This window comes from Myotis daubentonii, chromosome 3, assembly GCF_963259705.1.
Source record: "Myotis daubentonii chromosome 3, mMyoDau2.1, whole genome shotgun sequence".
In the NCBI taxonomy this organism is placed as follows: Eukaryota; Metazoa; Chordata; class Mammalia; order Chiroptera; family Vespertilionidae; genus Myotis; species Myotis daubentonii.
This window is the reverse complement of record NC_081842.1, coordinates 161,871,019-161,884,699: the sequence shown is the minus strand read 5'-3', so window position 1 is coordinate 161,884,699 and position 13,681 is coordinate 161,871,019. Positions and strand designations below refer to the sequence as shown.

Below are 13,681 nucleotides of genomic sequence, written 5' to 3'. Positions count from 1 at the left end.
CGCCTGCCACTGCACTGCCCTGTAGAGCACTGCTGTGAAGGCGGGAGGGGTTTGCATTGCCACAGCTGTGCTCACCAGCCATGAGCCTGGTATCTGGCACCCGTCAGTCAGCTGAGCGGTGCTCCCACTGTGGGAGCACACTGACCCCCACGGGGCAGCTCCTATGTTGAGCGTCTGCTCCCTGGTCATCAAAGCACATCATAGTGACTGGCCAAACAGTTGTTCGGTCGCTTAGGCTTTTATATGTATAGGATGCATTAATTAAAACAGTATCATTCAGGCATAAATGAGATTGTATATTAAAATACATTGGAGAGTACTATGTAAGGTTGGGAACAGAGAGATCACTGGTGATAAAAATTTGGGAACCACTTTAGTGGGGGCATGGAATCTGAAATATGGCTTGAAAATGGAAAGAATTTGCTAGATGAAATAGAATGAAAAAGAAACACTTTATAAGAATAAATATATAAAATAGATATATAAAATTGAGAGGTATCCTGACTACCATTGCAAAACAAACAAACAAACAAATAAACAAACACCAGACATGTCTAATGTATACTATTTAAAATAGATGCTTTGCTGCATCTACTTCAGAAGAAAACCTGGATAGCCAATGGTTAGTTTAATACTTGAAAGATTTCTAAAAACAATGGAGAATTGGAGGCTAGTTCATATTCCTTGGCATGACAATATACTTCTCCAGGCTCCACCTGCAGGAAGAGCAGCTGGCTCATGGCCATGACAATGCATTTCTCTAGTCTCCATTGTATTAGTTCTATTAATACAGAAGTGTGTACCTACTTCTTTTGTTATTTCTATAAGCCAAACTCCAACTATAGATATAAAATAATTATAAAAAGCAGCTGGCCCCATGGCCATGACAATGCACTTCTCGAGTCTCCACCTGCAGGAAGAGCAGCTGGCCTGGGGCTCCAGATGCTGCACTAGGAAAACCATTGTTGTGCTTATATTTCCCCCAGACTGCTGCCAGCCAATGACCTGGCACAGCAAGCTCTTAAGATGTTCCTGGTCTCTGAGAGACAGAGGATTCTTTGTCATGAGACTTTGGCTCAAGGTCTTCTGAAAGGAGTCCTGAACAACCATGCTAAACTTTCTTTAGAATGCACTGCTGGGTATGGGACATAACTAAAAAAAGGAGAATGAAATTCATTTCTAACATTAAATTACTAGATAAGTTGTTAGAACAAGAAAAAGAAGAAGAAGAAGAAGAAGAAGAAGAAGAAGAAGAAGAAGAAGAAGAAGAAGAAGAAGAAGAACAACAACAACAACAACAACAACAACAACTACAACAACAACAACAACAACAACAACAACAACAACAACAACAACTACTCCCCTGCTGGGTAAGATGCTTCCACCCACCCCACTTGCATTCCTCTCTCCTTCCCTCAGGATCAGACCTGCATCATAGTCTGATGGCTCTCCAAGTCTCTCTCTTCTGATTTTCTCTCATAGTCATTTCATCTAATAAAAGCATTACATGTTTAATTCCATTTTAGTGTCTGTTTCAAGGAGGATCCAGACTAAACACAATATGGAAAACTATTTTATAAGGCCCTCAGTTAATAATGGTGAAAATGGGTAGTGGGTAGTTAATAAAGTGTAGTAACTAGGTAGATCCGATTTATCATATTTCAACCTATGAACCACTGCTGCTTTTATGTTCAGTCCCTGTGTTAAGAGAAACTTTATTTCCAGTGTTCTCCTCCTGCCTTTGTTTAATGCCCATGTAAAATCAAAACAAAACAAAAAGGCTATTTCTTTATTTTGTGGCAAAGTTTTCATTTGTCCCAATTGTTCCTCATAATGAAGGACATTTTAATTAATAGAATGGATAGGCAGGTTGCTTAGATATGTTAGCATTATTAAACTTAGAAAAGACTTATGAACAAAGTATATATTGTGTTTGCCCATTAAACCCTTAATTATAATTCATGTTTCTATGACATATACATAGGGAACTACACATTTAGAAAATACAAAAAGAGAGTAAGGAGATCTACATACCTTATTAGAATTTGTATTGATCCCAACCAGAAAAACAAGTTCAGCAAGGAATAGGTTACAACAGAGATTTTTGTGAATTGTTGTCCTGGTGCTTTGAATTTCACTAAAGAACCAGAAGGTAAAAATGCATATGGACAGGCAAATCAAAGAAATAATTATTCCTAGTTGAGTGATCCTTGTAAGAATATTATAATCTTTGATACCCTAAGGGAAAATAATAATAAAGCTGTTAAGAGAATAACTCAGTAGCTTGTCAAAGGAACTACACCATATAATGAACTTTCATTTTTGGTGAAACATTAATCAAAATGTCCATAAACTGTAAAAATACAAATGTGCATTTAGATGACTTGAAAATGCTCAATATTCAGAGGAATGTGATATAAATCATGAGGCACTTTAATAGTTCTATAATTAGTGATTTTTTCTAGGCATAGTATATATTAGTATATGGTTTAGTACTGTTATCATCATCAGTTTCATGATATTAGAATGGTAATTCATTATTGTAATGTGAACATGGTTAATTAAAACAGATTTATCAGTGGTAAGACCAATTCTTATTGCTATGCAGCCATTCATCTAAAACACATTAACAAAGGTATTAGAAATGCTGAACATATAGTGTCTAGTTGAGAGATTTTGAAATGAGAAAGGTTGGTTTTATTACAACTAGATGAATATTAATATTTTATATACAGAATAGAAGTTTCTTTGCTTACTTAACATTCAGAAAAAGAAAGCATCTTTATGACTGACATTATGGTTAGGAAGATTTATTTGTATATGTTTATGTGAAAATGAACCTATAATCTAATTAAGATTATCAAACCAATATATAAAATATTATGTAATATAAATACAAGATATTACTGATATAACATGCACATTCTAAAGCTATTCACCTTAGAGAGATTTTTTCATGTTTAAAAATCTTGTGGGATTCTATTAAAACATGATATTAGTTATGAATGTGCTAATTCTTATTGACCAGTATCAAATATTTTAACTATATTTTATTGTAAGAATAAACTTTGTATACAAAGCCAAAAATCCCTAAAGTCCAGTATACATTAAAATGTATAAGTGGCCTTTAAAGGGACCATTGAAACCAATGAGTCAATGCATCAATATTTAACAATCTACTACATATTTACAGACTAGATAAGTCCTAGACTGAAAATAAGCTAAAATTCAGTCTAAATATGTCATAGAAGGCAGGTAAGAAAAACAGAAACAAAGACTATAAAAAGATAAGGTTGGAGTTTCATCCATTAATGAAATATGCTATTTACACCCAAAAAAATATATAAAAAGTAATTATTCTATTAAATGACACAAAAAGAACACATGGTGATTTATAAATATGAAGTAGAAAGTTGCCTTACAATGGAAGTACTGGAAGACATCAAAATGGCAAAATGTGTCAGATGATTACAGCTGCAAGAAGTGTGGGTCTCATTGGAGTACGTTAGCTCACAGCCCTCTAAGGACCAGCTGCCATTCATGGTGTCAGGGGAGTAGTTCCAAAATGCACATTGACTCCTATACTTATCTGTGGTCTGAAAAAGAGACATTTTACTGATGGAAAAAAGAGAAAAAGTTACACATATGGCATCACTTTGTAATATTTAAAATACCATTTGCATATCAATATAATTAAAACCATGTCTAAAAACTGACGCATAAATCAATGCTAATGAATGAAGGATGCTTTTATATGGGAAAATTGAAGTTAACATTGCAACAATGCCATATTTTATCAACCCTAGGTCACAAAATTATTGTGAAAATGATTTATTGTCAAATTAGATTATATATGTATCATTTAGAAGAGTGCATGACACTCATAATTATATGATATTTATACAATAGATATTAATTGTTGATCTGGGTTCTAAAAATACAACACTGAACAAACAGAAAAAGTATTTGTATTGTTGACCTTACATTCTCATGAGGAGATGAGAAATTATTAAACAAGAAAAATAACCCAAGGAAAGGAGATAGAAAGTGGCATGGAGTTTCATGTGAGGAGGCCTTCCCCTGTAGATTATATCTAAGTGAATACCTTAATGTAGTGAGAGCATGAGCTCTGGAGACTGGGGAACAGATGGTCCCAGAGACTTGGAATGGAAAATGGGAATGCTATGAAGTGAGACAGAACAAGGATCTCCCAGAAGCATGTAGAAACCAGTGTAGTTAGTGCACAATAAGTGAGATAAAGAGTAGTGAAGCCCTGCCTGGGTGGCTCAGTTGGTTGGAGCATTGTCTGGTACACCAAAAGGTTGTGGATTTGATTCCCATTCAAAGCACATACCTATGTTGTGGGTTCGATCCCCAGTTGGGGCGCTATGAGAGACAACCGATCAATGTTTCTTTTGTTGTTGTTTTTTTTTTTCTCTCTCTCTCTCCCTTCCTCTCTCTCTAAAAATAAGCATATTCTCAGGTGAGGTTAAAAAAAAAAAAAGCAGTAGCCCTAATGGTTTTGCTCAGTGGATAGAGCATCAACCTGCAGACTGAAGGGTTCCAGGTTCTATTCCGGTCAGGGGCATGTACCTTGGTTGCGGGCACATCCCAGTGGGAGGTGTGCAGGAGGCAGCTGATCGATGTTTCTCTCTCATCAATGTTTCTAACTCTCTATCCCTCACCCTTCCTCTCTTTAAAAAATCAATAAAATATATTTTACAAAAAGCAGTGAAGACAAGAACAGAGATAGACAGGGGCTGATCACATAGACTATAAGATGGTTGTTCAATAAATAGTTCTCTTTATCACATATTTATATTAAAAATCATAACACAATACCTAATGAACTATAAGTTTTAATAATTATTTATTAATAGAATAGTGAATACCTTAATCTTGTAGAAATAAAAACTGCTTATAATTATATAACAGTTTGCAGTTTAACTAGGTGCTTTCTCATGTACTTTATTTAATTTTACCCTTAAAAGAGCCTTGTGAGGTAGGTATTGTGTTAAGAGGCCAAAAGGTAGCAAAAAATATATTCAAGACTAATCATTAGGAAGTGGAATAAGACAGAATCAAACCTAAGACAACTATATATTAAGGAAAATATCGGTTGAGTATCAAATAGGTGATAGGCTTTTGTTTGCAAAGCCAGAAATTTTTAGTTAAAAAGATAAAGCATCTGCCCTCAGAATGATAGAAACCCAGATGATTTTAAACAAAATCATACTACAGTGGGGCCTTGACTTACGAGTTTAATTCGTTCCGAGACCGAGCTCATTAAGGAGCTCGTTAACTCAAATTACTCTGTCAACTCAATGCAAAAAATCAGCTGAGAGACAGCTGGTATCTCAAAAAACTCATTAGTCGGGACACTCGTAAGTCAAGGCCCCACTGTATTGCTTTAATGAGATATAAGCTAAACCCAACACTTGGGTCAACAGCTTGAGTCCTGGTGAAAAGGACGATTTAAGTGGACTGAGTCTGAAGAGACAGTAATTGAGCTAAAATTAAGGACATGACAAAACATTTCTTCAAAGAGGTCAAGCTATGTGAAGAAAATTGACTTTATATCCAGCCATCCTCCCTCCCCAGACATATAGGAAAATGATCAACCCCATGCTTGTTGGAAAATAGATAAGCCAGAAAAAACAGGGGGACTCTAAAACTGGGAAACCAGAGTCAGCTGAGGGTGAGTGTCACTTAAAAATGGGTTAAGAGACTGTCTACACACTGACCTCCCACCTTCGCTCCCCATGTTCTCTTCCTTCTCCTAATTCTTGCAGAAGCTTCTGTCCATAGGCATGAGACTGGAAGGAGTCCTTTTGTGAAACTCACAGATCCAAGAGAAATGACTATTAGGTAGTGACGTTCAGGAAAGGTAGAACCTGCCTGATAACTCTCTCCTGAAGCACACTGCCTCAGCCACCTCAGCATGCGCTCTTCAATCTCTCAATGCCCGTGCTAGCTCCAGGGCTAGTCATGAAGCACCACACCTCTGAGGGCGAGCTCTGGCATGAAAGGCAGGACACAAAGGCAAACAAGCCAAACAAGGGAAATCAGGAGCAACACGATATAGGGAGCAGAAAAACGTTATTTTAAAAAATAGAAATAGTGTCTGAGAGATATTGAACCCAGTAAGTGAAAACAGGGTAAAAGCAATAATGTTTTTAGTGAAATAACATTGAAATAGAAAATGTTAGCAGGAAAAAAAAAAGGAAAATAAAATTTAAAAACAAACAAACACCTTAGAGGCTTGCCTGGGAAGTCTAAGAATCCAATAATAGGAGCAGCTAGAGAAGAGAACAGAGACACTGGAAAGGAAGAAATTACCAAAGATGTAATACTAGAAAGTTCCATAGAACTGACTACACAGGCTCATTTAGGTCTAATGCAATTCATGGAGAAAGTCTTACACCGAGGTTCATCTTAGATCAGAACTCTCAGAATAAAAATAAGATCTCAAAAGTTTATAGATAGAAAAAAAGGTGATCATACACAAAAGACTGCACATTATGAATTGTAATCAACTTCTCCAGGTTAACTTTAAGAGCTAGAAGACAACTGAGCAAGGTCTAGAAAAATCTGGAAAAAAATTATTTACAATTTATAACTCTGTCATGGAATTTATCAAAGTGTAAAGATAATATACCTCAATATTTTTTTCTCAAGAGCTACTGAAGAATATTCATTATATGTTTAAATAAACTAAGGAAGAGGGAACACTGGCCCAGGGAAACACTGATTCTGATACAGGAGACAGGTGAGTTGCATGTTCAGGATGATGGTGAAAGCCATGTCCAGGCCAAAGAGCAAACTGTCCAGATAAGGTCAAGTTTACAGAGGCTGAGGAAGGATGTCTCTAGAATATCAAATTAGCTGGTAGGTAATCTTACGTGTTTAAACATTTTGCGAGGAGATATAGAGTATTGTCAGAAAGTTTGGGTACAACTTAGTAGTGGTTAAATAGAAATCTAAGCCAGCTAAATTAGAGGAATGTACTAACGCTTGAAATACATTTCATGCTCATGATTCGATTGTGAACAATATACACTAAATTATGATAATATGCACATTAAACAGTGATTTGACCTAAAATTTGATCTAAGCATGGGAGTTTGGATAGATGTAGGTATATGTGTATCACAGGGGAAGTTGTGTGCAGGAAAACAAAATCCAAATTTTCCGTAGATCAAAGTCAATTGATAATATCTATTTTAGAAACTTAAAATAAGAGCTGTTACTGAGTTTGGATGAAGGAGATGCAGAGACACTGAGAGTGTGGTCCCTTTTGGGTAGGAAGCCAGAAACTTGAGCCTATTTGTTAGTGGAGACACTGGCACCAAATTGGAGATATCCAGGAAGAATAAATCATGAATGAAGTATAATTTCTTGAGAGGCTGGTAGGAAAGGGTTTCAGAGAACAGTACTGGGCAGAAGAGTATTACAACTGCTGAAAACATGGATTATGGAGAAGGACTGTGGGAATAAAACTTATTTCTACAAAATGGTTATTGAGTGACCACGGGCAAGTTATTTAATTTCTCAGAGTTTTGTTTCTTATTCACAAGATGGAGATAATAGTACATATCTCACAGGACTATTGTAAGAATCAACTGAGTTATTTAAAAAGTAACTTAGAATAAGGATAATATTTTTATGACAACTATTACTAATATTTCTCTGGGGCAATGGAGAAGTATATACTAATTGGTAAAGTTGCGAGTAAATTTTCAGGGAATCAGGAAACTAAAGGTATTATGTATAACTTGTACTTTCTCAGAAAAAAAAAATAGGATCAAAGTTTTATTATTAGAGACAAGGAACCACGCATAAGTAGGTGTGTTGTCAGAGAAAAGTGATGAAATTTCATTATGATAATTACTTTGGGAAAATGTTTTGATCAGTGTGGCAGATTAGAACAATAAAATTTTTCCATTAATTATAATGAAGACTTTTGTGTGATTTGTTTTGTTGCTGTGTCAAAGAGATCGAAGTAGGTTGTCCCGGGCATCTTTTCACCTGCCAAAACATTCCTCCACCAAAACTGTAGAAACACCATCAGGCTATGCAAAAGAGCAGAGTTTGGTTTCTGGTGTCAAAAGTGTCGTTTGCATTTAGCATCTGAAAATATCTGTTTAGTTTCTGTTCATACAACATTTCACACCTCCTATTTCCCTCAGCATAATGCCTACCGATATGTAGGTGTGAGCTATTTTCTTGCACTTTCCTACACTTAGTTTCTCTCCACATTAGATGTCTTTATTTATAGTGACACATTTGTATTGTGGGCAAGCATATATGTTCTTTTAGTCCTTTCCCTCTCCCATAAACATGTCAATGTAATTGGCCAACTTCAAGGTTCTCCAAATGGAGCATTAGTGGTCCTTTAATCATGTTCCAGGGCTGAAATTCTACTGAAAGCCCAAGAAACTGTAAAAAGGCAGCAAACAATCTATGATTTTGTGTTTCCCCATTCATTTTTAGGTATATAAAAAAACTAAGTACTTGATTATTTCTAATCATGTTTTTTTTTTATTGTATTGTTTCAATTACATATGAATTTGAAAAAAGATTTAGAATAACAATAACAGAGTAAAATGGTCTCAGCTAATTTCTTTCTGAAGTATCATAAACTTCTTTGTGATTTTGTTCTAATCAATACCAAATCTACACAAACATTATTTTAAACTAGAAGCTCTGTGCACAAAATTTATGCAAGGGAGTGGGGGGTCCCTCAGCCCGGCCTGCACCCTCTCCAATCCGGGACCCCTCAGGACTGCTGGTTCCTAACCACTCACCTGACTGCCGGCCTGATCCCCCTAACTCATCCGTGGGCAAACGGCCTATTTGAAATGAATAAAACTAAAAAAAAAAAAAAGACCGTACCCTTTTATGTAATGACTAGTGGCCCGGTGCACGAAATTCGTGCACGGGAGGGTGTCCCTCAGCCAAGCCTGCACCCTCTCCAATCTCGGATCCTTTGGGGGATGTCGACTACTGGTTTAGGCCTGATCCCAGGATGTCCGACTGCCAGGATCGGGTCTAAACTGGCAGTTGGACATCCCTTTCACAATCCTGGACCGCTGTCTCCTAACCACTCACCTGCGTGCCTGCCTGATTGCCCCTAATTCATGCATGGGAGCGGGGAGTTCCTCAGCCTGGCCTGCACCCTCTCCAATTTGGGACCCCTCAGGGCTGCTGGCACCTAACTGCTCCCTGCCTGATGGCCTGATCCCCCTAATGCTCTCCCCTGCTGGCCTGATCCCTCTAACTGCTCTCCCCTGATGGTCTGATACCCTTAACTGCTCTCCCCTGCTATCCTGATCCTCCTAACTGCTCTCCCCTGCCTGCCTGATCACCTCTAACCGCCTCTGCCTCAGCCCTGCCACCATGGCTTTGTCCGGAAGGATGTCCGGAACCTCGTCTGGAAGATGTTCAGTCTAATTAGCATATTACCTTTTTATTAGTATAGATGCCACCTTGCCTAAAAATGCAGGTTGTTAGCAGGTTTTCCCATCATGGAAGGAGAGCCCACAGTAGCATCCTGGGTTCTGACCAGGGCTTATGCACTTGTGCTTTATCTCAGCAGATGAGATTCCTAGAAGACTCTTGGATGTACCTTGAACATTTCTATCGATTTTGCCAAATCATCCTCCAAAAATGTTGAATCACTTTAAACTCCCACCAGCAACCATGCATGTGCCCTCTGTCCTACTTTGATGCCAGTATCATTGATTTCCCCCTAGAAGCTTCCCTCCCCTCAGCCAGGACTGCTTGGCACTTGAGCCAAACTCACTGTTCAGCCCAGGACTTGATTTCCCGAGATAGAATTATGGAAGAGGAAAAATAGTTGTCCTCTACCCTTCTGAGTTCTTAGCGGAGGCCCTTGTAATGAAAGACAGATTACCAAGAGAAAAACCAAAGTTCATTAACATGTGTACCTCGTGTATATGTGGGAGATCCCAGGGAAAAATGAATAACTCCCCAAGGTGGCTTAGAATCCAGATTTAAATACCTTCTTCCTAGGGAGATGGGATGGGAGATGCAGGCCTCTTAGAGGAGAGTACATGATTTTTAGGAAAGATGTATGGGGGTGGGGGAGATAGTTTGTAACAAAGTTTGGGTGTGATGTCCTGTGACAGGAGTCAGTCTTCACTGGCTGATGGCACTTTTTCCATCAAGGGAACCTTTTGCGGGGTCCAATTTTAGGCAGATCAGGAGACTTCAGTGAAAACCTCTCCTTGCATTTGCTGTTTTTCAAGCATCTGCAGGTCAAGATCATCAATATAACAACATGGCATATGTTGGGGTGGTCTGTTCTCTGACCTTCAGAATAAATCCACAAAAGCTTGTTTCCTCTCTTAGATAATTTGCCACCGTAGTGTTATTCCCTGGAAACAGTATTCTGACCAGTATTCTGATCACTTCCTGGGAGTGATCATAACATACCCTGTGCTTGTAGAAAGGTGTGGGCCATATCACTAAATAATCAGGGTCAGTTTTCTCATCTTGTGGAAAAGGAGATAAAGTTATGATAGTTTATCTCCCTGTCCACAGGTTTCCTGCCGGTTTGTGTCTCTGGTGCAGCCCCAGTGGCCCCAGCGCCTCTGCGGCCTTGGGGTTATGGGCTGCTGGGTGCCGGCCCCCCTGCAGGCTGTGTCTGTGCTCCTCTGACCCCAGCGCCGAGGTGGGGCTTGAGGCTGCTGGGTGCAGGTCACTCTGAGGGCTGTGTCTCTGCTCCTCCAACCCCAGCACCAAGGCGGGGCTTGGGGCTGCTGGGTGCCGGCCCCCCTGCGGGCTGTGCCTCTGCTCCTCTGACCCCAGCCCAAGGCAGGGCTTGGGGCCACTGCCTGCCGGGAACCCTGAGGGCTGTGTCTCTGCTCCTCCAACCCCAGCGCTGAGGCGGGGCTTGGGGCTGCTGGGTGCCGGCCCCCCTGCGGGCTGTGCCTCTGCTCCTCTGACCCCAGCCCAAGGCAGGGCTTGGGGCCACTGCCTGCCGGGACCCCTGAGGGCTGTGTTTCTGTTCCTCCTACCCCAGTGCTGAGGCAGGGGCTTGGGGTGGCTGGGTGCTGGTCCCCCTCCGGGTTGTGTCTCTGCTACTCTGACCCCAGTGGCCCCAGCGCCTCCAGGGCCATGGGGCTTGGGGTTGCGGGCTGTGTCTCTGCTCCCCCAACCCCAGCGGAGGCGGGGCTTGGGGCTGCTGGGTGAGGCCCCCCTGCGGCCTGTGTCTCTGCTCCCCCAACCGAAGCGCCCAGGCTGGGCTTGGGCCGGCTGGGTGCCCGCCCCCTGCGGGCTGTGTCTCTGCTCCTCCAACCCCAGTGCTGAGGTGGGGCTTGGGGTTTCTGGGTGCGGCCCCCCCTGCGGCTTGTGTCTCTGCTCCCCCAACCCACCGGCGGCACTGACCAAGCAGGCCAGAGGCCCTCCACCAGCGGGTTGAGGCAGAACGCCTGCATCCTCACCAGGCTTCCTCTGCCACTTGGAGCCTATGTATGCAAATTAGCCGCCATCTTGGCTGGCAGTTAATTTGCATATCATGCTAATTAGCCAATGGGAAGGGTAGCAGATGTACGCCAATTACCATGTTTCTCTTTTTATTAGATAGGATGTTTACTTTGAATTTATATTAGTTCACACAAACACTCCATCCATGCTTTTGTTCCGGCCCTCCGGTCCAGTTTAAGAACCCATTGTGGCCCTCAAGTCAAAAAGTTTGCCCACCCCTGCCCTAACTGCTCTCCCCTGCTGGCCTGATCCCCCTAACTGCTCTCCCCTGCTGGCCTGATCCTCCTAACTGCTCTCCCCTGCCTGCTTGATTGCCTCTGCCTCAGCCCTGCCACCATGGCTTTGTCTGAAAAGATGTCTGGAAGGACGTCTGGAATATGTTCAGTCTAATTAGCATATTACCTTTTTATTAGTATAGATGATAATTACTAACCAAACATTGCCTTCATTAAACAAGTAATATCTCTTTGACACTGATACATTTTTATAATTCATTCCTTAAAGGTACTGAGACTTCCATAATGAATGATATATGTCCTTAAAACTAAAACTAAGATACAGTGGGGCCTTGAATTACGAGTTTAATTTGTCCCGAGACAGAGCTGGTTAAGGAGCTCGTTAACTCAAATTACTCTATCAACTCAATGCAAAAAATTGGCCAAAAGACAGCTGGTATCTCAAAATACTTGTTAGTCGGGACACTCGTAAGTCAAGGCCCCACTGTATAGCTTAAATTTGGAGAATCAAATATGTTAGTTTTTTGGGTTTTTATTAGGCAGTTTAAAGAACATTGGAAGTATAAAAATATATAGAATATTAGTTGTAACCACTTTACACTTTTAATTTTGAATTTGTATTTTTATACTCAAGAACTTATATATAATTAAAGTGACACAATACAGATGTCCACTTATTTGAATGTTTCACAATCACAATCAATAGTCACCAGTCACAACTTACCTTTATATGACTTAATGTAAATGTTATTTTTTCAAGTTCATACAATGTGGGTGGGTTTGAGCTAATTGAGACGGAAATTATTGATGAGATGACTCTTTTCTCCTCTTCAGAATGATCATAACTTTGAGGTTCCAATAAGAAGTTGTCAGACGATGAAAACAAGGGACCAATACTCTTATAATATAAAAATGCAACTGCAACATTGCCTATAAATCAAATGAGTGTATTTCGTGAAATATTTATAAAACAAAAACATTTTTAAGCTGTTAAAATAAACATAATTGAACATTTTTTTTTTTTTACACTGGGAGTCATACAAAAATCACCCAGATACTGAAATGTGAGTCATTATAAGTTCATGCATGCATCATCAAACCATATTAATACATATTATCTCACCTCTGTGTCTCTGAAACTGATTACAGACTATAACATCTCTTTTACACAAACTATATTTAAGAGAAAAATAGTCGTAAGTAACTTTACATCCCAGTCCTAAGAACCAAAGTGTGAAGGATATTCACCCAAAAGATAAATTTTTGAGCAATTACGTTGCTCTGTAAATATGTTAGTTATAAAGTGATTGGGAGAGAATTATCAAAGATGTATAGTATTAAGAAAGTTTATAATTGAAAGAGTTGGAAGAGGTCAACTTCATGCTTACTGAAATTTTTTTTCTATTTATATTAATGACATATAGCTATGCAGTCTTAGGATTGGACATTTATTGTTTTTCAAGGTAGTCATTGACCAGCACCCTATGATGCCCCTCAAATACAGTGCATCAACACATAACCCAATACTAGACATGTAACCTGATCAGTACAGACAATCATGTGACTATTTTCCCCTTAGCCTAGACCAGTGATGGGGAACCTATGACATGCGTGTCAGAGGTGACATCCGAACTCATTTTTTTTTGGTTGATTTTTCTTTGTTAAATGGCATTTAAATATATAAAATAAATATCAAAAAATATAAATCTTTGTTTTCTATGGTTTCAAATATCAAAAAATTTCTGTATGTGACACAGCACCAGAGTTAAGTTAGGGTTTTTCAAAATGCTGGCACGCCGAGCTCAAAAGGTTCGCCACCACTACACCTCTATTATTGGAGCTCAAATTGCCTGGGTTTTTGTAGCAGTTTCTTATCACTGATTTTAAATGTATGAACAACTCAACATCTAGATCTAGTATATTTCAAACTTCTT

The 13,681-nt window shown here is 39.5% G+C and overlaps 1 protein-coding gene across 2 annotated transcripts in view; it reads right to left on the bottom strand.

Annotated features, from left to right (window-relative positions):
* ADGRL4 (adhesion G protein-coupled receptor L4) overlaps window positions 1-13,681 on the bottom strand; it is a 108,437-nt gene that overhangs the window by 31,489 nt on the left and 63,267 nt on the right. For both annotated transcript variants that reach the window (XM_059689083.1, XM_059689084.1), the window contains 3 exons: window positions 12,472-12,677; window positions 3,423-3,596; window positions 2,035-2,238 (listed from right to left, as the gene is read on the bottom strand). In XM_059689083.1, coding sequence (XP_059545066.1) covers window positions 2,035-2,238; window positions 3,423-3,596; window positions 12,472-12,677 — 584 coding nt within the window. The remainder of the gene's footprint in view (window positions 1-2,034; window positions 2,239-3,422; window positions 3,597-12,471; window positions 12,678-13,681) is intronic.